Genomic DNA, 22,146 nt, shown 5'->3' with positions numbered 1-22,146 from the left:
TACCATGCACTGACATATGATTTTCTTTTTATCGTGAAGTCAATGGGAATTCGTCCCTTCCATGCCTAACAATGCACGATTGCCAAACACGTCATCGGCTCCCTTATGAGGAAGTACTTCCCCAACTTGACCAAGCCGAGTGATGACGACCCGCCATCCCCATGTTTTAAATGGGAGCATTCCCATTACTTTGGCACTTCATGGCCGCCCGGTCATCAACAGTTTCTATGTAAGTATCTTTGGCACTTCATTGTTCCATATCCAAGACCCGGAAATTAACTACCATATGCATTCTTGTAGCAACCATTTTCTTGTGTGGATGGGGAAAAAGAGGAGGCGACAAAAGCCTTGGTGAAAGCAGCCTAGAAGATACCCTCTGCCGTGAAGCACACACTACCATAAAAAGCCGTGTTGAAGTGTCGAGAACTCGATGACAAGGGGCTTAAAATGAAAAGGAAATATGCTTGCTATACCAATTTGAAGAGAGAAGAGTACATGTCGGTGGTAAGTGACAACAATGCTTGATTATACTTTGAGTCATCTACCGCTTGTTACATGCATTACTCAATGATTTGATTATGACTGACTAGGCGAGGGAACCATGTATGAAGGAATATTGTTGGGAGGTGTCGTTTGACATGTGGTGTGACAAAGCATGGCAGGCGCAACATGTTGAGAAAGAAAACGATCGCGCAAAAATGTCAGGCCCGATCCATGGGAGCCGCAACCTGACAACTTTGAAGCAACATATGGTATATGCAATATGATGTTAACTTTGTATCATGGTGCGTCACTATTTATAAAGCTTGATGGTTCCTTTTGTAGAGGTGGAACTTCATCCCCCGGTCCACATCCTAGAGGTCTGGAAAGAAGATCACAAGGGGAAGCATGGGAAAGCGTTCTGCAGGGAGTCGGCGGAGAAGTACAGAACCTTTAGAGCAGTCTTCATGGAGGTGCATGGGGAGGATGCCGATCCTACGTCCAAGCCACTTAATCCTGAGTTGGTCGTCATTGCTGGCAAGGGGAAGAGAGGTGGTTGCCACCTCATTTGCAATGGGAAGATCTCCATCTCCTCGCATCCTAAGCTCCATGAGATATGCGCGTCTAACACAAGCTCAACTCCGTCCATACAGAATCAACCAACCATCGCGTGAGATCACACGTCTCAAGGTTGGCACCATAACCATTGATATATGCGAATGCCTCAAAATAGAACCATTGCACCCTATATGAGCCTAATGTCATATTTCAGGCTTTATTGGAGAAGCGTGATGCTGAAGAGGAGCAACGGTGGAAGGATGAGGAGGAGCAAAGAGAGAAGGAACGAGCAGAAAGAGAGAAAGAACGAGCAGAAAGAGAGAAGGAACGAGCAGAAAAACACGAAAGGTTCAAGATGCTCCAGCTAAAACTTGAGATAGAACATTGTCTTAATTTGGCCCCATTCATTATATAGCAATGAACAATGCTCACATGACTCTCCTCTTATAGGCCCTTATGTAATCTCAAGGCGGTGGAAATGATGCCCCTCCTCCTCCACAAGCATAGAGAATGTGTCCATGTCGTGTGCAACGCCTCTACAAACTTTGAATTTACATGTGTTTTGCAATATGTGAACTTGCATGAATTAATCCTATGTCGGAATATGTGAACTTGTGTCTGATGTGCTCGAGCAATGTTTGTTGCTATATGAACTTGTATAAATCATTAGCCTATGTGAACTAGTTTGAATTATGCCTTTGTGAATATATGTGTGATGTGCTCGAGGAATTTCTAGGGAGCTAGGAGCTCCAGCATTCATTTGATATGACGTCATTTTCTGCACTGAAGATATAGACAGAAAATGTATGTATTTGTTTTCAGTTTCAGGGATTAGATAAAAAACAGCTTGACAAGAGAAACAATGGGATACATTTCCGAGAGTGACACTCGGACATACATGCTTTAACGTGAGTAACACACGGAAACGGGGTCACCTGAGCACCTTAACTACTGCAGTGACATTCTTTTGTGACGGTGACTCTCGGAAAAGAATGGTACTCTAGTAGTGCCATTCTTCTCCTAGCGCTGGCGTGACTCGGTACAAGTATCACTGCCATGTGGGACACATGGGCCCACCGGTCAGGTTCAAATGTTCCAGTCAATGGTAGGATGCTGAGTGACACCAGATAGCTCTCGGTAAAGAAAACACGTCATATCATCACTGCTAGCGTCCCTACCCCCGCGTCGCCAGCCCCTAGCGACACGGGGGGCGATCTACCGCCGCCGGCCCTCGGCCTTCGCTTCTCTCTCCCCCCTCCTGCCGCCGCCCGAGGCCACGCTGGCATAGCCTGGCCAGTGATGGCGGCGGCGGGGCCCTCCCCCTCGCGTGGTGGTGGCGATTTCCTATCGGCGGTGGTGGCTCATGGATCGGCGGTGCACCGGTGGCGAGTGTGACGGCAACGACAGCGCAGGCGCGTTCTCCCCATGGTTGAGGAGTACCTGTGGTGGCGGCCCAAATCGCGGGCCTCGTCCGTGGGCCAGCAGATCTGGAGGGCGTCTATAGGCGGGCATGGTGGTCCTAACGGCGCCGGCTTAGGCACCGTGGTGGTGCCGTGGCCGGTCAGGCGGTGGCGGCGGCCTGGATCCATCGTCTAGTCCCCGGCAGAGATGGCGGCGATCCATGCACGAGATGCTTGTTGGAGGTCCTTCGAACAGATCCGGGTGAAAACTTGCTTTCGGCTTACTGCCAAAGCCGACGGTGGCGACGCTATTTTGCGACATTCCCTTCTTGAAGGCATCGTCGAGGAGAGTTTCAAGGTCACTGTCTGCTACCTCTGGGGGAAACCCTAAATCAGTTGATCGAAAGACGGCGGCGTTCTTATGTCGTTCCCCCCTTGGGGGCGTCATTCTTGGAGGTGCGCACGCGCTCGAGGGACCAGTAGACCGCATCTTTGGTGGAGCGGTGCTTCATCCTACATATTGATGGCGACGGATCTCGACGGCGTGGCATAGTGCAGATTCGGCGTCCGGTGTGCGAGGATGGACTCGCGCAGGAGGACGACGCTGTCTGGCGTCGTGGTGGCGTCGATGGCAGAGAAACCTGGCACGGTAGATGCAACCGTACAGCTCTGAAGATGGATTGGTGGCAGGTGGCTGCGGCGGCCTCATACCCGGTAGGCGTCCTAGTTGAGGAGTGAGCCGGACTGGTGGGTGCCCCATACCTGGCAGGCGTCCTGGTTGGGACCTCAGGTCTTAGATGTTAGGTTTGGCTGCGAGGTCTGTTTGGTATTAGGCCCAGACTATCAGCATCCCTACATCAACTCGATAGGAGTAGCGACAGATGTTGCCTAAACGGTGGCTTTAATCTTACTGTTGTATGACTTTGTAAGGTCTTATGTGAATAATTAATAAAGTGGCTGCATGCATCGTCCAGATGCAGAGGCCGGGGTCCATTTCTAATAATAATATTCTTTTGAAAACTTTAACAAATAATTTAAATGTTTCACTCATAGGTGGGTCAACGGGTCCACGTGTCAGGTCAGTGTATTTCAGTGATAGGTGGTTTGATGGCCGGTGCGTCATGGCTCTCGGTACACATAACAGCAAGTCAAAGAGCTATCAGTTGCAATTGGACATACCACATGGCTAGTCTTTGTTCTGTGGTGCTCTCGGCGTTTATTGTGTTTGCTGACTGTGCTTTGTTCGTCATGATGTATTGTTGGAAACATTACCTCATTGTCTTGAGCCCGTGGTTGCCGAGTGCTACTCTCGGCGTATATGAGTTTGCCGAGTGTCCGTGGTTTGCACTAGTAGAAAAAGGGCCATTTGTCCCGGTTCGTAAGGCCCATTTGTCCCGTTTGGGAACCGGGACGAAAGGGTCGGTACTAAAGCCCTAAATCTTTAGTCCCGGTTCTTACACCAACCGGGACAGATGGGCCTCCACGTGGCCGCTGCGGCGAGTCCAGGCAGAAGGGCCTTTGGTCCCGGTTGCTAGCACCAATCGGGACCAAAAGGCATCCACGCGTCAGCAGCTGGCAGGAGTTGAGGGTTTTTTGGAAAGGGGGTGGTTTAGGGGGTTTTGGGAGGTTAATTTAGGGTGTTAGCTAGCTAATAGAGAGAAGAGTCCTCTCTTATCTCTGTGCTTGATTTACCAACGCTGCTGCTATGCCTAAACATGGCTTACATTGAAGTGAAGGTAACATGTGGTGCATGTCGAAAGTAATACTAATCCTAACTTGATCAAGTTTGGATTAGTACTACTTTCGACATGCAGCACATGTTGCCTTCACTTCAATCCAATCCATGTTCATGTCACCCACGGATATATAATAACTCTTCATGCTCGCATCATGCATCATCGTAATAATAAGTCCTACTAATCATCATCATACAACTTCTACTCGTTATTAATAACAAGTCATACGATCATCATCCTCATAGTCATCGAACCAACCCTACTTAATTGTTCTTAGCACATGATCATCAGTATTAGATAGGACCTAAATACCCTCTTTAAGGTAAAATAGCATAAAACAATATAGACCCTGACTCTCCATTATGGAGAATGGAGATCATCCTGTCTCCAATTCTTGCGCTTTGCTTCCTTTTGCTTCCAAGAACCTCCTTACGACTGTCCATACATTTTTTCCATTCTTTGATTTTCATGTCTCCACTTCTTTTAAAAATCTGGTATGAACAGGTGAGATTCATACGATGACCTGGCCATATGTTCAAAACATCAAGGCGACCATGCTGATACATCAGATGAGGCACACAATCAATCGTGATTATCTGTTGAAAAACATAGTAATAACTTCGTAGTTAGCAATGATGTACTAGTTTTAGAAGTATGCAAAAGATTCACGGATGTCGTAATATTAAAAAAATCTTACCAAGGTATCTCCATAGAAGTTACCGTGGTTCAACATGTGCACTAGTCGCACGTATTGACCATAATGTTGAGGAGTTTGATTGTAGATATTGTAATTCTCAAGATCAGTACATGATACGTCTCCAATGTATCTATAATTTTTTATTGTTCCATGCTATATTATATTCTGTTTTGGATGTTTATTGGGCTTTATTATACACTTTTATATTATTTTTGGGACTAACCTATTAACCGGAGGCGCAGCTCAAATTGTTGTTTTTTGCCCGTTTCAGTGTTTCACAGAAAAATTATATCAAACGGAGTCCAAACGGAATGAAACCTTTGGGAACGTGATTTTCAGAACGAACGTGATCCAGAGGACTTGGAGTCTACGCAAAGCAACGAACGAGCAAGGCACGAGGTAGGGGGGCGCGCCTACCCCCCCTTGGCGCGCCCTCCACCCTCGTGGGCCCCGCTTTGCTCCACCGACGTACTTCTTCCTCCTATATATACCCATATACCCGGAACACATCAGAGGAGGAGCCAAAACCCTATTTCCACCGCCGCAACCTTCTGTACCCGTGAGATCCCATCTTGGGGCCTTTTTCGGCGCTCCGCCGGAGGGGGCATCGATCACAGAGGGCTTCTACATCAACACCATAGCCTCTCTGATGATGTGTGAGTAGTTTACCTCAGACCTTCGGGTCCATAGTTATTAGCTAGATGGCTTCTTCTCTCTTTTTGGATCTCAATACAAAGTTCTCCCCCTCTCTTGTGGAGATCTATTCGATGTAATCTTCTTTTGCGGTGTGTTTGTCGAGATCCGATGAATTGTGGGTTTATGATCCAGATTATCTATGAACAATATTTGAATCTCCTCTGAATTCTTTTATGTATGATTGGTTATCTTTGCAAGTCTCTTTAAATTATCAGTTTGGTTTGGCCTACTAGATTGATTTTTCTTGCAATGGGAGAAGTGCTTAGCTTTGGGTTCAATCTTGCGGTATCCTTTCCCAGTGACAGAAGGGGCAGCAAAGTACGTATTGTATTGTTTCCATCGAGGATAAAAAGATGGGGTTTATATCATATTGCATGAGTTTATCCCTCTACATCATGTCATCTTGCCTAATGCGTTACTCTGTTCTTATGAACTTAATACTCTAGATGCATGCTGGATAGCGGTCGATGTGTGGAGTAATAGTAGTAGATGCAGAATCGTTTCGGTCTACTTGTCGCGGACGTCATGCCTATATACATGATCATACCAAGATATTCTCATAACTATGCTCAATTCTATCAATTGCTCGACAGTAATTTGTTTACCCATCGCAATACTTATGCTATCTTGAGAGAAGCCACTAGTGAAACCTATGCCCCCCGGGTCTATTTTCCATCATATTAATCCTCCAACGCTTTGTTATTTCTATTTCCGTTTATTTTACTTTGCATCTTTATCATAAAAATACCAAAAATATTATCCTATCATCTCTATCAGATCTCACTCTCGTAAGTGACCGTGAAGGGATTGACAACCCCTTTATCGTGTTGGTTGCGAGGTTCTTGTTTGTTTGTGTAGGTGCGTGGGACTCGCGCGTGGTCTCCAACTGGATTGATACCTTGGTTCTCAAAACTGCTGGAAATACTTACGCTACTTTGTTGCATCACCCTTTCCTCTTCAAGGGAAAACCAATGCAGTGCTCAAGAGGTGGCAGTACAAAATGTGATCAGATGATTTTTCTCCTGATAAGTTAATTCGGAGCCATCGGTGTAGTAGGTTACGTCTACCATCTTCCGCACATTCTTTGAAGAATGAAAATAAGCTGTAAACTATTTTGAAATAAACAATATAAATTAGTTAGTAACTATGTGTGTGAAACTCACATAGCGGTAGAATTGGAGGCGTATCAACAAGGACCCAAATGTCCATATTGTCTTGCTCGATTTTAGGATCACCAAGATCCATGGTGACAAGCATATCCTAATAAAAACCATACATCTTGCAAAGTGCTTCCCATTTTTTGCAACCAAAATGGGTTACGCTCTCAGAATTGTACAGATTTACTTCAAAATCCATACCATGATGGATCCTTAGGTGAATTTTCTTTGTTTCCATACTTTCATGGTCTTCAAAACCCATCCTCTCCAAGACATAGCGTCTTGCATGGCATGGGAGTCGAATTGTAAAACATAAAAACTACAAATTGAAATAGTTGAAGTCGTGCTTAATTACGAAAAAAGAAACACTTGTCATCGTTGCGTACCGTTTCAGTATCGAAGGTCTCCTCGAGCTTAATGCTGAAGCGCCGATCTTCATTCAGGTGAGGCCCGTCGCACAGACCTCGGTCATGTGTCACCAGTCACACTCCCCCGGGAGACTTTCGTCGTCCAACTACGACATTTCCTATGTTCATAATTCAAATATTAAACTTGTACAATTAAATATATGTACTAAAAAACCTAAATTAGGTCATTATTATTCATCACGGGTTGACTATCGGTCTGTCGAGTCTTTTCTTGAAAACTCTCAGCTCGCGTGGTGTACATATTCGACCGTCGGTGATGGTAGCTCCTCCTTTCATTCCCGAGTGCATTACACCAAATTGTCTAGCACACAGGAATGAAGGAGAAGCTACCCCCCCCCCCCGACAACAGTCGGGATTCTTCGTCCTCTTATATATATATATATATGGTGGAGACTATCTTTCACTGATTCCTCTCTGACATTTGCGGCCATCAGTGATGGTAGCTCCTCCTTTCGTTCCCGAGTGCATTACACCAAATTGTCTAGCACACGGGAACGATGGAGAAGCTACCCCCATGACAACAGTCGGGATTCTTCGTCCTGTCATATATGGTGGAGACTCGACAGACTTAAAGTCAACCCAAAATATCGTTTAATTATCTTTCTAAAAAGGACATATCGAGCGCCTGAAATTTTCCAGAACGGAAATATACATGGTTTTATCTACATCATATGAGCATTCAAACTTGATGGCCATTACATTTCAATGGTCGAGAATATGAGCAAAAACATTTCAAAATATCTTATAGGACTCATATTGACATGGAGATTTGGCTGGTCTCACCTCGAGGTCGGAGGGGGGTCGGTGACGGGGACGACGGTGGGGATGTTGGAGGGGGCTCCTAGATTTCTGCAAAAACAAAAACCCTATAAGCTATCAACTAATCAAATGCATACTCCTTGCATAGTGCTCTCCAATTTTAGCATCGCTAATACAGCTAGAACCATAGCGCCCGACTGGTATCGGCACGGGCGGTGGACACCCAAAGAGAAGGAACTATCACAGGATCATAACTCCAGTGAGATCCCTGGAGAACCTCCTAGGTATTGGAGAACCTGCCCTCCAACGCAAGCATGTAGCGACGGACGTGCTCGTCCTCCTCACTGACACGGTGACGTACCACCTCCGTGGTGTCCGGAAGCCTCAACACCGTCACTGGCCCACGCGACCGCCACCAAACAAGGTTTGGGTCAATGACGGGCTGGCTCCTCACCAAGATACGCCCCCAGAAGGTAGCACCTCCCAATACCAGCCCGGCGGAGCCCAGTCCCAGACATGGCCCCTCTGATCAAGTAGGCCTCCTCCGCCGAGTCGACGACGAGGATGCGGGATAGGCATCGTCGACGTCGATGCGGGAATAATTGCTTTAACTAAAAAATTATACTAGTTCTATTAAGTTTCTTACTGAAAATAAACTACTTCTATAGTAAAATAAAGTAGTTTTATTTAATCAACTAGTTCAACTACTAAGCACTTAGTATAAATAAAATAAAGTAGTACTTACTAAAAATAAACAACTTCTATAGTAAAATAAAGTAGTTTTATTAAATCAACAAGTTCAGCTACTAAGCACTTACTATAAACAAAATAAAGTGGTACTTACTAAAAATAAACAAGTTTAACTAGCTAGTTCTATTATTTTTCTAACTAATTCTATTAAACACTTACTAAAAAACATCTAATTCAACTAATCTAAAATGCACACTAACCTAACATCTGCCTAATGCATTCTTCATATAGAAAATTGTTACTCTTTAATTTAATAATTTAGTACTAATTACATGGCGACTATACATAAATACTAGTATATATACATGGAAAAAAATACATATACGAAAAAAATGAAAAAAAGAGAGCCGGGGTGGCGGCTCACAGCGGGGCCGGGTGGCGAGGGCGACGGCGGCGGCGGCGACGGCGACGGTGGGAGCGGCGGACGGCGTCGGCGTGCAGAGGATCAGGGCTGGCGCGCGGGGGCAGGGCACGGGCGACGGCGACGGCGTGGGCGGCCGAAGACAACATCGTGGGCGGCGCACGGCGACGGCGTGGGCGGCGGACGGCGTCGGCGTGGGCTCCAGGGCGGGGGACGACGACGGCGTCCGGCAGCCTGGCGGCGTCGAGGAGGTCTCCGCGCGCGTCGACGGCGGCGACCTGCAAGATGAAACCAAAATTTTCACAAGTGTGCCTTATATACATGAAGCTTTAGTCCCGGTTCTTGTCACGGACCGGGACCAATGCACCCAACCGGGGCCAAAGGCCTCTTTTCAGCAGCCCAAAGGGCGGGAAAAGAAGATCTTTGGTCCCGGTTGGTGGCACCAACCGGGACAAAAGAGGGGCATTGGTCCCGGTTGTTGTTAAGAACCGGTACCAATGCCACCCATTAGTCCCGGTTGGTGCCATTAATAAAAATTAATATTACTAGTTTTTCAGTTTTTCAGTTATTCTTTTTGGTTTTAGGTAATAAAAATTATAAACTTTCTGTTAGTGCCATTAATTTTCCAATTTGAATAGTTTAAATTTGACTTATTTGAAATTTGTGTGAATCACTAGTTTGTGATTAACTTTACTATAAAAATAGATTTTGGAGTGATTCCTTTTCCTTTTATTTAATATTACTGTGTTTTATCATTATATTCAAAAACAGTTTTTGTTATTTTAGTTTCTAACAAAAGAAATCTTTATGATAATTCTTTTTGCTATTAAAGTTTCTAACAAAAAAATTCTTTATAAAAATTCTTTTTGCTTTTAATGTTTTGAACAGAAAATGCTTTGATAATTTTAGTTGCATAAATTTTAGTTTATTATTTTTGCTATTAGAGTTTCATAAAAGTTGAGAGGGTAACAGGAAAAACTCGATGCACTTCGTGTACAAAATGAACTCCAGACTCTTTGTGTGTTCAAAATGCACCATTCAAAGCCACATCATCAATTTTCAATCCTTTCTGACGTCATTGTTATTTTTCATGCATTTATTGATTTTTTTGAGCTAAATGACCCTTAAATTGAAAAGCACTACAGATGAACTCTGAAAAGGTTGAAAGTTGGCAGGGTATCATCATTTCACCCAAATAGCATGTGCTAAGAAGTTAAGAGGGTTACGGCAAAAACTGGATGCACTTCATGTACAAAACGGACAATCTCTTTTGAAGTATCAGGGTTTCATACGGAAACTCGTCTGTTACATGGATATTCTAGATCAAAGGCATCATCATAATAGTCATGGAGAGAAAGTCTTCACTTTTTCTTCACTTCTGTCATTTGCTTATTGCGTCGTAACCATTGATAATCTTCATCGTTTAACAGGGTGCTTGGGTCAGCCTTGACTTTGAAGGGAGGAATTTCATGAAACTTTTCGTAATCTTCGGACATGTCTGTCTTGCCCTCCACTCCCGCGATGTCTCTTTTTCCTCAAAGAACTATGTGGCGCTTTGACTCATTGTATGATGTATTTGCTTCCTTGTCTTTTCTTTTTCTTGGTCTCATAGACATGTCCTTCACATAGAAAACATGCGCCACATAATTGGCTAGGACGAACGGTTCGTCTGTGTACCCAAAATTGTTCAGATCCACTATTGTCATTCTGTACTGTGGGTCTACCTGTACCCCGCCTCCTGACAGATTGACCCATTTGCACTTAAACAAAGGGACCTTAAATCATGTCCGTAGTCAAGTTCCCATATGTCCACTATATAACCATAATATGTGTCATTTCCCCTATTGGTGTAGTGTGCTTGAGACCAAGAATGCCCGTCCCTGCATATTATTGAGTCCCTCCAAGCGTGCCTTTTCCAGTCAGTCTTCCCTCATACCGCGATTTAGGGAGACCTATCTTCTTAAGGCCAGAAATGAAGTCAACACAAAACCCAATGACATCCCCTGTTTGATGGCCCATGGAGATGCTTCCTTCTGGCATAGCGCGGTTACGGACATATTTCTTTAGGACTCCCATGAACCTCTCAAAGGGGTACATATTGTGTAGAAATACGGGGCCCAGAATGACAATCTCGTTGACTAGATGAACTAGGACGTGCGTCATGATATTGAAGAAGGATGGTGTGAACACCAGCTCGAAACTAACAAGGCATTGCGCCACATCACTCCTTAGCCTTGGTATGATTTCTTGATCGATCACCTTCTAAGAGATTGCATTGAGGAATGCACATAGCTTCACAATGTCTAGTCGGATGTTTTACAGTAGTAGCCCCCTCAATGCAACCGGAAGCAGTTGCGTCATAATCACGTGGCAGTCATGAGACTTTAGGTTCTGGAACTTTTCTCTAGGATATTTATTATTCCCTTTATATTCGACGAGAAGCCAGTCAGGACCTTCATACTAAGCAGGCATTCAAAGAAGATTTCCTTCTCTTCTTTGGTAAGAGCATAGCTGGTAGGACCTTCATACTGCTTTCGAGGCATGTCGTCTTTTTCGTGCAAACGTTGCAGGTCCTCCCGTGCCTCAGGTGTATCTTTTGTCTTCCCATACACACCCAAGAAGCCTAGCAGGTTCACGCAAAGGTTTTTCTTCACGTGCATCATGTCGATTGAAGAGCGGACCTCTAGGTCTTTCCAGTAAGGTAGGTCCCAAAATATAGATTTCTTCTTCCACATGGGTGCGCGTTCCTCAGCGTCATTCAGAATAGATAGTCCGCCGGGACCCTTTCCAAAGATTACGTGTAAATCATTGACCATAGCAAGTACGTGATCACGGGTACGCATGGCGGGCTTCTTCCAGTGATCTGCCTCGCTTTTGAAATGTTTGCCTTTCTTTCGACATTGATGGTTGGTCGGAAGAAAGCGACGATGGCTCAGGTACACATTCTTCCTGCATTTGTCCAGGTATATACTTTCGGTGTCAGCTAAACAGTGCGTGCATGCGTGGTATCCCTTGTTGGTCTGTCTTGAAAGGTTACTGAGAGCGGGCCAATCATTGATGGTCACGAACAGCAACGCCTTTAGGTAAAATTCTTCCCCCATGTGCTCATCCCACGCACGTACACCTGTTCCATTCCACAGCTATAAGAGTTCTTCAACTAATGGCCTTAGGTACACATCAATGTCGTTGCCGGGTTGCTTAGGGCCTTGGATGAGAATTGGCATCATAATGAACTTCCGCTTCATGCACATCCAAGGAGGAAGGTTATACGTACATAGAGTCACGGGCCAGGTGCTGTGATTGCTGCTCTGCTCCCCGAAAGGATTAATGCCATCCGCGCTTAAACCAAACCATACGTTCCTTGGGTCACCTGCAAACTCAGCCCAGTACTTTCTCTTAATTTTTCTCCACTGCGACCCGTCAGCGGGTGCTCTCAACTTCCCGTCTTTCTTAGGGTCCTCTCTGTGCCATCGCATCAACTTGGTATGCTCTTTGTTTCTGAACAAACGTTTCAACCGTGGTACTATAGGAGCATACCACATCACCTTCGCAGGAACCCTCTTCCTAGGGGGCTCGCCGTCAACATCACCAGGGTCATCTCGTCTGATCTTATACCGCAATGCACCGCATCCGGGCATGCGTTCAAATCCTCATACGCACCGCGGTAGAGGATGCAGTCATTAGGGCATGCATGTATCTTCTGCACCTCCAATCCTAGAGGGCATACGATCTTCTTTGCTGCATACGTACTGTCGGGCAATTCGTTATCCTTTGGAAGCTTCTTCTTCAATATTTTTAGTAGCTTCTCAAATCCTTTGTCAGGCACAGCATTCTCTGCCTTCCACTGCAGCAATTCCAGTATGGTACCGAGCTTTGTGTTGCCATCTTCGCAATTGGGGTACAACACTTTTTTGTGATCCTCTAACATGCGATCGAACTTCAGCTTCTCCTTTTGACTTTCGCACTGCCTCCTTGCATCAATAATGACCCGGCGGAGATCATCATCGGGCACAATATCGTCTGGTTCCTCTTGATCTTCAGCAGCTTCCCCCGTTGCAGCATCACCGTATTCTGGGGGCACATAGTTGTCATCGTCCTCTTCTCCTTCGTTGTCTTCCATCATAACCCATATTTCTCCGTGCCTGGTCCAAACATTATAGTGTGGCATGAAACCCTTATAAAGCAAATGGCTGTGAAGGATTTTTCGGTCAGAATAAGACTTCGTATTCCCACATATAGGGCATGGAAAACACATAAAACCATTCTGCTTGTTTGCCTCAGCCACTTCGACAAAATTATGCACGCCCTTAACGTACTCGGAGGTGTGTCTGTCACCATACATCCATTGCCGGTTCATCTGCGTGCATTATATATAATTAAGTGTGTAAAAAACCATTACAGAATATCATCGATAGATAAGTGACCAAATTAATAGAAGTTCATCATCACATTAAAACCAAAGTACATGCATAGTTCTCATTGACAAGCAATAATAAAAGTAAGAAAATTAGACAAGTATCTATCTAAAGTAAGAATTCTTTTCTTTCAGAAAGAAGATAAGAACAAGAGGCCCACCACGGTGGTGCCGGCGACGAGATCGGCGCGGGCGATTGACGGCGGTGAAGATGGGGACAGGATGTGACGGACCGCTAAACCTATGCAAATCTCGAGGAAAATGGAGCTTGGAGGTCGAGCTTTGAGAGGAGAAAGCTTAACTAATGTGGCTCGGGCATTTCATCGAACACCTCATGTGCATAGGAGGTGAGCTAGAGCACCCAAATGCCCTCCCCTCGCGGGCCAGAAAAAACAAAGCACTGTGGAGTGCTCTGCTGCGGCGATGGGGTATATATAGGCAACTCATTTGTCCCGATTCGTGGCTGAAACTGGGACTAAAGCCCCCCCTTCTGTCCCGGTTCGAGCCACGAACCAGGATAAATGTATGTGGGCCAGGAGCGAGGCCTATTGGTCCCGGTTCGTGCCAGGAACCGGGACAAATGGGTCCAGACGAACCGGGACCAATGCCCACGAGGCCCCGGCCGGCCCCCTGGGCTCACGAATCGGGACGTATGCCCTCCATGGGTCCCGGTTCGTGACTGAACCGGGACTAATGGGCTGGCCAGGCCCAAACCAAAGCCCTGTTTTCTACTAATGTTGATGCTCGACGAAGAGCCAGACACCCAGCGTATAAGGAAATTCCAGTAGTGATTTATATATAATGAATGGAAGTAATCAGTCGACCACAGCGAGCATGACATGAGTTGTATGTATTTCTTGGAATGAAAGGACATTAGGACAATGTAATTGCTTGCTGGAAGAATGAACCATGCATAAACTGAGGAAAATATAGACAAACCTAGCAGAGCATCATGCTGAAGGATTTTGTGCCGCGGGCTGGAAAGGGTGAGTAAAGAGTTGTAGGGGAGGAAGAATTTATACACGTACGCGGACACGAGGCAGCCACATCACCCGCCATAAATTCATGTGTAGAAACTGAAGAATAATTGCGCCCTTCAAACTTGAGCAAAGCAGTTTTCATAAGATGATGCGTCTGCTGGATCCCCTCTTTCCTCCTCGCAAACTGATCGCTCGCCATCGAGCGATTCCCGCCCAGCCCGCGTTGCCCGCGTAGGCTGATCTGATCCCTCTCGCTTTCAGTATTTCTATTTTTTACTTTGGTGAAGGTAGACTCGCATGGGGGTTAGCGGCCGGACGGTCCCCGTGTCAGCCGCATCGAGGGATTCTATGGACCGACGCACACCGGCCGTTTCACTGGATGGAACCGGCCGCAGCGGCCGCTCCTGTCTGCGGCAGGAATCGGGATTGGATTAGGGTTCAGGGTCGCGAGTGGAGCTCATGTGGTCGCTCGTACGCCCCAAAGCCCAGCAGTGGACCTCCAATTTACTGTTCTTAACGGGCTGATGGCTGGCGGACGACCCAATGCCTCTGGAGCAGCAGCCCAGGACAGCTAGACCAGATTTCAGAGGTAATTTCCATTCTTCACCTTTAATCTGTAAACTTGCCTGTACTTATCCTTAATGGGTTGATGCCTCGTGGACAGCCCAATGCCTCTGGAGCACCAGCCCGCAAGACAGCTGGACCAGATTTCAGATTGCAGGACATATTGCTTTGGACAAGAAATCTAATGGCCAGGAACGATAGATCGCGAAAACGGACAACTGAAAACACTAATGGCTAAGAGAGCTCGGTTTGGACTTTGGACTCAGTTTTACTGTCCTTAATTGAAGACGTAACTTCCATTCTTCACCTATAATTTGTAAACTTTTCTGCAGTGTCATGCCACTGTAATATGTATAACTCCGTTGCAGCACACGGATAATTAACTACTCCATCCGTCCCTAAATATAAATCTTTTTAGAGATTTCAATATTGACTACATATTGATGTATATAGACGTAGTTTATAGTGCAGATTCACTCATTTTGTTTTCTATGTAGTCTATATTGGAATGTCTAAAAAGACTTATATTTAGAATCGAATGGAGTATAGGCCTTTTTAGAGATTTCAATATAAACTACATATGAATGTATATACATGTATTTTAGAGTGTCAATTCATTTGTTTTGCTTCGTATGTAGTCCGTACTATAATCTAAAGTTCTTAATGTTTGCGAACCGACCAAGTAGTAATAAAAACTTAAAAAAAATAAAAGCCATACAGTACAACTAAAAGGTGCATCTTCCTTCCTAAAACAATTCACACCCTCCTAATTAGCACTTCCATCAAAAACAGAAAACAAAAGAATTTCTACTAGTTATTGCAGAATAAAACCTACACAGAGCCATCAAGGATCCACATTTAGCTGAAACTCTTCGCACCATTGGCCCCATCCTTGTTTCTTATGAATGATGTCTTCAATCGCTAGTTCGCTACATACCGCACCACTAGCTTTCGGCAGTGGTGCAACCAGAGAGGTGCACCTTCCTGAATTCCACAAAGGACGGTTATCCATGATTTCATAGTCACTGTACCTTCCTCTCTTTTTTTGAGGGAATGAAAGTGTGATCCTACTTGATTTTTGTTTTGGAAATACCAGCTAGTGGTGCGGTACGAATGTATACATAAAAAAATCACCTTGTCACGGCCGCGGGGCCTTGCCTTTGGTTTCACTCCTGATAATTCCAGTAGGCCCTGCTACGGGGTCGAGAATTGCTACCACATCCTCTTGAACGCCATTGTTCACGAGCTTGACAGTGGACTGGAGCTCTGCGACTTGTCTCCTCAAAGCGTCGACTGTGGTCTTGACACTGCAACTGTTGATGTACCACGGGTCGTAGCGTAGAGTGACTTTCTCAAGGCTCAGCAGGTTCCCAATACCTGACGGTGAACTCCCCTCGCTCACTGGACCAGTGGAGAGATTCAGATCAAGGTCCGTCAGCTTCAACATAGCTCCCTCTCCGAAATTCAGCCATGCAATACGGCAACTGACAGAGAGTCTCAGAAGCTGATGGAACGCCCCCCTTTCAATCACTACAGCTTCTTGCGGAAGGAAATCCAAACCTAGTACAAGGCACTCCAGTTTGTGCAAGCTCCCCAAGATCTTCAGATCATCTGGCAATAGTTTGCATACTGTTATGTGCAAGAAAGCAAGGTGGTTCAGCCCTTGGATCCATTTGGGAACAGTTAAAAATCTCGCAGTTATTATGAGATTCTGCAGATCCTTAGGCCCATCAGACAAATCGTTAGGCATATCGGAAAGAGAATCCAGAAATTCCATGGAACAACCAACCTCACACTGAATTGTTAAAGACTTGAGGCACCCTAATCTTTGGATGACTGATCGTAAAGCAGTCTGGTATTCCTCGTCATAGCACTGGTGAAAAGACCATGTCACTGCAAGCACCTCTAAGAACCGCAGGTCTGCAAGATATTTGAAAACCCACGAGGACCAGTTGCGTATATCAATAGTGGCTAATGTTTCCAGTAAATTCCAATACAAAATATCGTCCGGTATCTCCATTATTGTTTCATCCAGCTTATGACCACTAACGAGCAGATGTCGCAAGCATGTTGCCACATCACGTGGTAGCTGTCTTACTTGCGTGCCTCTTAGGTCCAGTGACCACAATTTTGGTAGACCCCACACCTCAATTGGGATCTCACTAATTTGTGTGTGACTTATGTCCAATGTTTCAAGATACCCTAGCTCACTGATCTGAGGCGGGAGCTTACTGACCCGTGTGTTCCTGACACTCAGATACTTCAGCAGAAAAAAATTGCTGCTACATATCTGCACCAGATCAACATCCTCTAGGTTCTCCCAACCTTCAAGATCCAACATCGCCAAATGAATGAACTTGTCTAGAGGAATTCGGTTAACTGAACCTGAGACTATCAGTGAACGGGTGTGAGACAAATCTATTGTTCCCAACAGAGTTGGCAGCTCCTGATCAGGCCGGTGGAGAAAAATCCTCTGTATCATTTGAGTCATGTCGCCTTCTGCTGCTGCTGCAGCAGTTGAGTTGACTGTGTGGCTGGTAGTGAGAAAAAAGTTCTGTTCTGATTTGGACACAAGGAATTGGAGCATAAAATAATTGACTTGGCTGCAGGTCTCTACTTCAGAATTGTATTTGCAAGCCAACGGACGGATGATATCCCTGTCGAGGAGCTCGGTAAAACACTCCTCTGCTACTTCCTCAAATGCTCTCCACATATCTAGAACAATCAGTCCTTCGGCTCTCCATTTGCTGATAAGACGATGCTTGTCAATTCTGTACCCCCAAGGAAATGTACTCATGTACAAGGTCAATAGCTTCAACTCATAAGGAAGATTATCATAGACAAGGGTCAAAGCTTCTTCAACATGTTTCAGTTCAACTACTCTTTCAAGCCAGTACGCAGCATTTCTCTTCACCATTTCTCCTTGTTCTTGTTTCATTAATCCAGCCATCGCAATGATGAACAAAGGTATACCATCACATCTTCTCAAAATTTCATATGAAACTTGTCTCGAATATTCAGATGGCCAGAGGCCATCAGCACCAAAAGCATTTGCCAAAAACAATTTTTCAGATTCTAGCTCATCAAGAGGCTTAACCTCGTGAATGAGCCCATCCATATGGGAGCAACCCAAGCATGCTATGCTTCTAATGGGTGTTGTTATTATCACTCTACTGCCGCATTCATTCTGTGGAAAAGCTTCAAGGATGATTTCCAGATCAGTTGTTTTCCTTATGTCGTCAATTATAATGAGGTCCCTGCCAATGAGTATTGTATAAGAGATAAGTGATTTAGCTACTTGTATAACTTCTCTATACAATTAAGACAGGTGAATTGTATGACTACAGAACAAAACTGAAGTCATCAACTAATCATTTTTTAAATTTTGTAAAGTGATTTTACAAAGTATTGAAATTCATGTAAATGAAAAATAGCCGCAGGAAACATCTTTGTGGTTTGCATAAAATGCTTTTGTAATGATCCTATGTAATTATTTATAAGTCCATTCCCAAAAGTAATAATAATAAGATTATCACAGTCACCCGAATGGCCAAAGAACCTTAATAGGTGCAAGTGTATACACATAGCTATCTCCTTGACGTTTCAAATTTCCTGTTACATGTTCTGGAAAATGTAAGGCTATTAAGCAAACCACTTTTGTTCTAATTTGATTTGATGAATGGCTTAATGTTATGTTTTGGATTTCGTGCCAAATCAAACGTCAGATTTTTTACAATGGCAAATCAAACGTCCGAGAGATGGCAAATTATGTTGTCACAAGGATGGCAATTTCCTTTAGAATGCCATGACAATTCCTAGCAAAAAACTGAACATGGCAAGAGATGGTCATGTTTGCTACATCAAATTGCCATCCTCGTGACAACATAATTGCCATAAAAAACGTGATCCATGCTCTACATTACTTGAGAGGAATGAGAAAAGGATATATTGAATAACTGCTCTTTTATTAAAGGATCCTAGCTAGTAGCCCTATGCTTAGATTGCGCGAGAACCACACGGCTTCCATGTAAGTTTACGAATTTAAAATAAATGTGTGAATTAAGAAAGCGCGACTGATGTTTTTCAAGTTCTTGGAAACCATAATTAGAGAATCATCTCTATTGTTACCCGGGGGAGGGGGCGGGGGGTGGGATAACACGAGTGCAGATACCTCTTGTCTTGGAGGTATGTCTTAATGTTGTGTGCCAACAGGTAGCCATTGCTGCACAATGCTGCTTCGTCCATGATTTGTGACATGATATGCCTCAGAAGCGCCTCAGCATCGGATGTCTGTCGGGACATCTTAGCAGTGGCGCAGCACTGGAAGTGCTGCCTAACCTGGCTGTAAACTTCCACAACCAGCGTAGTCTTGCCGACCCCGGTGGGTCCAATAATGGAGATGATTTTGGTAGCCTCCCCGTCCTCCATGAGCCACCTGAGCAGCTTCTTTCTCGGCCCATCCATGGCGACGAGATGTGGCGTGGTATCGGTGTCGGGCTGCGGCAGCTGGTAGTTGTCGCAAGACAACGGCGCCGAGGAGTCATGGCCAGCAGCATCGACTAGCAGAAGCTGTTCAATCCAGGTCAGATTCAGATCTGGGAGCCGGGTATCATATCTGGTTCGACCGTGTGCCAATTCGTCGACAAGGTCCCATGTCCAATTTGCGAGTTCTCTCAGGTGAGCCAGCCGGTCCTTGATGCGGGGGGCAACGTGATCCGGCCCGAGCACCCTGGACGTGAGCTGACGCAGCGCCGCGACGACGGTGCTTAGCTCCTTCTCCATGTAGGCCAAGCTACGCCTGTCGCGGTCAGAGGCGACACTCCCGACACCCTGCTTCAGCAGCAGCTCTGAAATCCTCGGTGGAAGGGGCTCCATCAGCACCAATGCTTCCTTCATCTCCTTCTGGATCTCCAAATATTCAAGAACAGATTCTGCGGTGAAGGGGGGAAGTGGGGGCATAGGAGGGGGAGCCAGCAGCAATTTGCCGCCGCCGCCGCCGCCGCCGCCGCTGCCGCTCGCCTCCATACCGCTGTATCTCCGCACTGCACGCCCTTCTCTCTGCAAATGCCACGGGAGAGCGTGACGAATCAGCCGAGGACGACGAACCAGCCGAGGCAGCGCGAGGGTAAGAGATTGACTTACGGCCTGTGGGAACGGAGCGAGGCTGCTAGCGGAGCTCCGGCAAGCAGGATCTAAACGGAGACCAGGCAGACTGTCGATTCGGTGGCGGCGCGGGGGAGCTCATGGGAGGTGTGCGTGTCTGTTGGGGTGGGAGGAGGGCTGATTTGGATCATTTGCCCCAGTTGAGAGCATCTCTAGCATATCCGATATACCCCGCAAAAATCAGTTTACATGATACCACAAAATATCTTTTCACGTTTTTATAGTGTGATTTTGTTTCGCCAGAACAGATCCTGTAAAAAAAATGATGCTCCCGGCAAAATTACATAAACCCTCATAAAAGCGTAATCTAAATTATAATTGGGTCTTTTGATTCCCAGGCCGCTCACACGCCGGTCGAGCTCTTATTGTCGCGCCATCACCGGAGGCTCCTCCAGCTACCGCTATTGGCGTGCACCACATCAGACGCGGCTGAGCTCTTGCTATCGCGCCCTCACCGAAGGCTCCTCCAGCCGCCGCTATTGGCGCGCACCACGTCAGACGCGGCCGAGCTCCCGCTCGCGCCCGCGGCCGAGCCCTTGCTACTGCCTCGCTCTAGCTAGCTAGCTAGCAAAACAGTTACTCAGCTAGCTAGCTGGCAAATCACGTTGTTGCGCCAAGTGCCAGCAGCGAGCTTATTTGCGGCTGGCGCAGATGACAGCGAGCGGTGGATGCAGGTCGCGGGTGGCGGCGGTGGATGACAGCTCGCGGGCGGCTACTACGGCTGTAGGCAAGCTTTGGCTGGAATCGAACTCGAGAGGCCGTGGCGCCGGCCGCGAGGGAAACGGCTGGGGCTGAAATTTCCCTCCTGCCAAGGATACAGGATACTTTAAAAAAGAGTAGCTCCTCCCATATATATGAAGGAAATGGGCCGAGGTTTGGAGGAACCCTACAAATCGGGGATGGATGAATATACGGGATCTATTCAGGCCGGCAAAATGGGCTCCGTTCCGTAAACAGACAGTTATTTTGCCAGATGGTCCGATTTAGGGGATCTGCTAGAGATGCTCTTACACTTTACATGAGGTTTGATGATTGACCTAAGGTTGTCTCAATGGCTAGTGGCCCCTGCCCTACCCGTCAATTTAGGGTCGCTACCTCAATATCTAGCTACTATACGGCCTGGGAAGTGATCTCAGCGAACCAAACAGCCGTTCTGTAAGGAACTCCGCGGCGAATGGAATTATTCGTCCCTAACGTGAAACCTTGGTGAACGTCCAAATCAGCATAACCAACAACGCGACAACCCCCGCCCACACAAAACATCACCTCCTCCCCACCCCTGGCCCAGACTATTAGAAAAACCCCATTAAACCCCTCACCTCCTCCACCCACTGACCTCCATCACCTCCGTCCCCTACACTTTCCCCTCTCCTCTACCACCCTATCACCTTCATCGTGTCTTCTGCCTTAATCTCGACCACAAACTGTAGGAGATATGCCCTAGAGGCAATAATAATAGCTATTATTTATCTCCAAGTTTGTGATAAGTTTATATTCCGTGCTATAACTGCAATGGTCCATGGTTCCGTATATCCATAAAGTCTCGGAGAGAAACCCATATGCACGTGTGGAGTAATAAACGGTAAAATTTATTCCTAGTCGTGCGTCTACGACAAGCTTGATATTGAGAATCGAAGAGAGAAAAGAAGCCATCTAGCTAATAAATATGGACCCGAAGGTCTGTGGTAAACTACTCACCCATCATCGGAGAGGCTATGGTGTTGATGTAGAAGCCCTCCGTGATCGATTCCCCCTCCGGCGGAGCGCCGGAAAAGTCCCCAAGATGGGATCTCACGGGTACAGAAGGTTGCGGCGGCGGAAATAGGGTTTCGTGGTGCTCCTGGATGTTTTCAGGGTATATCAGTATATATAGGCGAAAGAAGTAGGTCGGTGGAGTCACGAGGGGCTCACGAGGGTGGTGGCCGCCTCGTTGCTTCCTTGATGTCCACTCCAAGTCTCCTGAATTGTGTTTGTTCCAAAAACGATTCTCCTGAAGGTTTCAT

At 46.0% G+C, this 22,146-nt stretch overlaps 1 protein-coding gene across 2 annotated transcripts; it reads right to left on the bottom strand.

Moving 5' to 3' along the window:
- Positions 1 to 15,599: 15,599 nt before the first annotated feature.
- Positions 15,600 to 20,282, bottom strand: LOC125545877 (disease resistance protein RGA5-like). 2 transcript variants are annotated; one of them, XM_048709935.1, is made up of 4 exons: positions 20,123 to 20,282; positions 19,152 to 20,038; positions 16,115 to 18,237; positions 15,600 to 15,964 (listed from the first exon to the last, which is right to left on the bottom strand). In XM_048709935.1, the coding sequence occupies exons 2-3, from the start codon at positions 20,003 to 20,005 to the stop codon at positions 16,119 to 16,121; spliced, it is 2,973 nt and encodes a 990-aa protein (XP_048565892.1). In that variant the 5' UTR covers positions 20,006 to 20,038; positions 20,123 to 20,282; the 3' UTR covers positions 15,600 to 15,964; positions 16,115 to 16,118. The 2 variants fall into 2 exon arrangements, with proteins under 2 accessions (XP_048565892.1, XP_048565891.1); XM_048709934.1 differs by having other exon boundaries at positions 15,600 to 18,237.
- Between the last annotated feature and the right edge of the window lie 1,864 nt (positions 20,283 to 22,146).

This window comes from Triticum urartu, chromosome 3, assembly GCF_003073215.2.
Source record: "Triticum urartu cultivar G1812 chromosome 3, Tu2.1, whole genome shotgun sequence".
NCBI classification, from domain to species: domain Eukaryota; kingdom Viridiplantae; phylum Streptophyta; class Magnoliopsida; order Poales; family Poaceae; genus Triticum; species Triticum urartu.
This window is presented reverse-complemented; position numbering and strand designations above follow the sequence as displayed.

What these genes read in the sequence shown, in the direction of transcription:
- LOC125545877 (XM_048709934.1), bottom strand. Translation starts at nt 20,005, where the DNA reads ATGGAGGCGAGCGGCAGCGGCGGCGGCGGCGGCGGCGGCGGCAAATTG. An exon ending in ACATACCTCCAAGACAAGAG is followed by an intron (nt 18,238 to 19,151) that starts GTATCTGCACTC and finishes ACTCATTGGCAG; the next exon opens with GGACCTCATTATAATTGACG.